Below are 1,178 nucleotides of genomic sequence, written 5' to 3'. Positions count from 1 at the left end.
TGGATGTAGATGTGTGTGTCTCTGTCTGTGAGTGTGAGTGTTTAAGAGCTTGGCTCCATGTGCTGGGACATCAGGAAGGGAGGATGAGTGAAGAATAGATAATCATGTTGAAACAGGAATAATAATAATAAAGAAATAAGAACAGAATAAAGGCGATTTGGGTGCATGGACTCAGAGTCAGAGATGGCATGAAACAGCCACCATCTACACTCAGATATGAAGAATATACTCAAGGGCAAGAAGAGAGCCCTGCTCTAGCTCAGGCTGCTCAAAGTAACAGGCTCTGATGGCCTTGCCTGCTTTCCCAGTGCCAACTCAGCAATGCCTGTGAATACAACCATCACACACACACACACACACACACACACACACACACACACACACACACACACACGCTTCTAGTGCTGAGATCAGGAACTTTCTGATTGCAGCCCTCACAACCAGCCCTCATTGTGTGCCGTTCCTGCTTCAGGTGAAAGAAACTTGAAGAAAGCTGAGTAGGCCAATGACGCACATAGCCAGCTATGGAGTTAAAAGTGATTTAATGGGGGCAGAGCAGGAAAGATTCACTTGATTCCCCTGACCCCAATATCCCTCTTCAGATGAGCCCTGAGCAGCCAGAAGACTAGCTCAACCAATGAGCATTTCAGCCTTATTCAAAGGCTCAGGAGCCCTCCAGACTGAGTGTGAGGAAAACTTTTTTAGAGGGTGCAAAGAGGGAGGGGTTATGACTCAGGGTGACAGCATGTTAATTGTAAATGGGATGCAGAAGTAGAATGGGAGAGGAGATTCAGCATCTGGTAGTTGGCTCCTCAAGGGCTTGGCTGTGGACCACATTACTTCTGCTTGGTCTTCTGCTGAGCTGGCCCCGGGATAACTGGTGAAGGACATGGCTCTGGAACTTTGGGGTGGCCGGGCTCTGGAGCTTTGGGGTGGCAGGGCTCTGGAACTTTGGTGTGGCAGGGCTCTGGAACTTTGGGGTGACAGGGCTCTGGAAACTTGGGTTGGCATGGCTCAGGAATCTTGGGGTGACAGGGCTCTGGCATTTTGGTGTGGCATGGCTCCTTGTTTTTGGGGACACATGGTTCCTGGGGTGGAGGCTGGCAGGGCTGTTTCACCTCCTGCTGCTGAGGCTCGTGGGGTGGGATGCAGGGCTTCTTCTGCTGGTAGGAACTCAT

General features: G+C 50.4%; 1 protein-coding gene across 2 annotated transcripts; it reads right to left on the bottom strand.

Moving 5' to 3' along the window:
* Positions 1-836: 836 nt before the first annotated feature.
* On the bottom strand, positions 837-1,178 carry LOC112407597 (cornifin-like). 2 transcript variants are annotated; one of them, XM_024756960.1, is made up of 2 exons: positions 975-1,178; positions 837-917 (listed from the first exon to the last, which is right to left on the bottom strand). In XM_024756960.1, the coding sequence occupies exons 1-2, from the start codon at positions 1,176-1,178 to the stop codon at positions 837-839; spliced, it is 285 nt and encodes a 94-aa protein (XP_024612728.1). The 2 variants fall into 2 exon arrangements, with proteins under 2 accessions (XP_024612728.1, XP_024612719.1); XM_024756951.1 differs by having other exon boundaries at positions 837-1,178.

This window comes from Neophocaena asiaeorientalis, unplaced genomic scaffold (assembly GCF_003031525.2).
Source record: "Neophocaena asiaeorientalis asiaeorientalis breed wild unplaced genomic scaffold, Neophocaena_asiaeorientalis_V1.1 scaffold940, whole genome shotgun sequence".
NCBI classification, from domain to species: Eukaryota; Metazoa; Chordata; class Mammalia; order Artiodactyla; family Phocoenidae; genus Neophocaena; species Neophocaena asiaeorientalis.
The sequence above is the reverse complement of the archived record's forward strand: the minus strand, read 5'-3'. Positions and strand labels throughout refer to the sequence as shown.

Bases quoted from the DNA above. Each gene is read 5' to 3' on its own strand.
- LOC112407597 (XM_024756951.1), bottom strand. From the start codon at position 1,178: ATGAGTTCCTACCAGCAGAAGAAGCCCTGCATCCCACCCCACGAGCCT.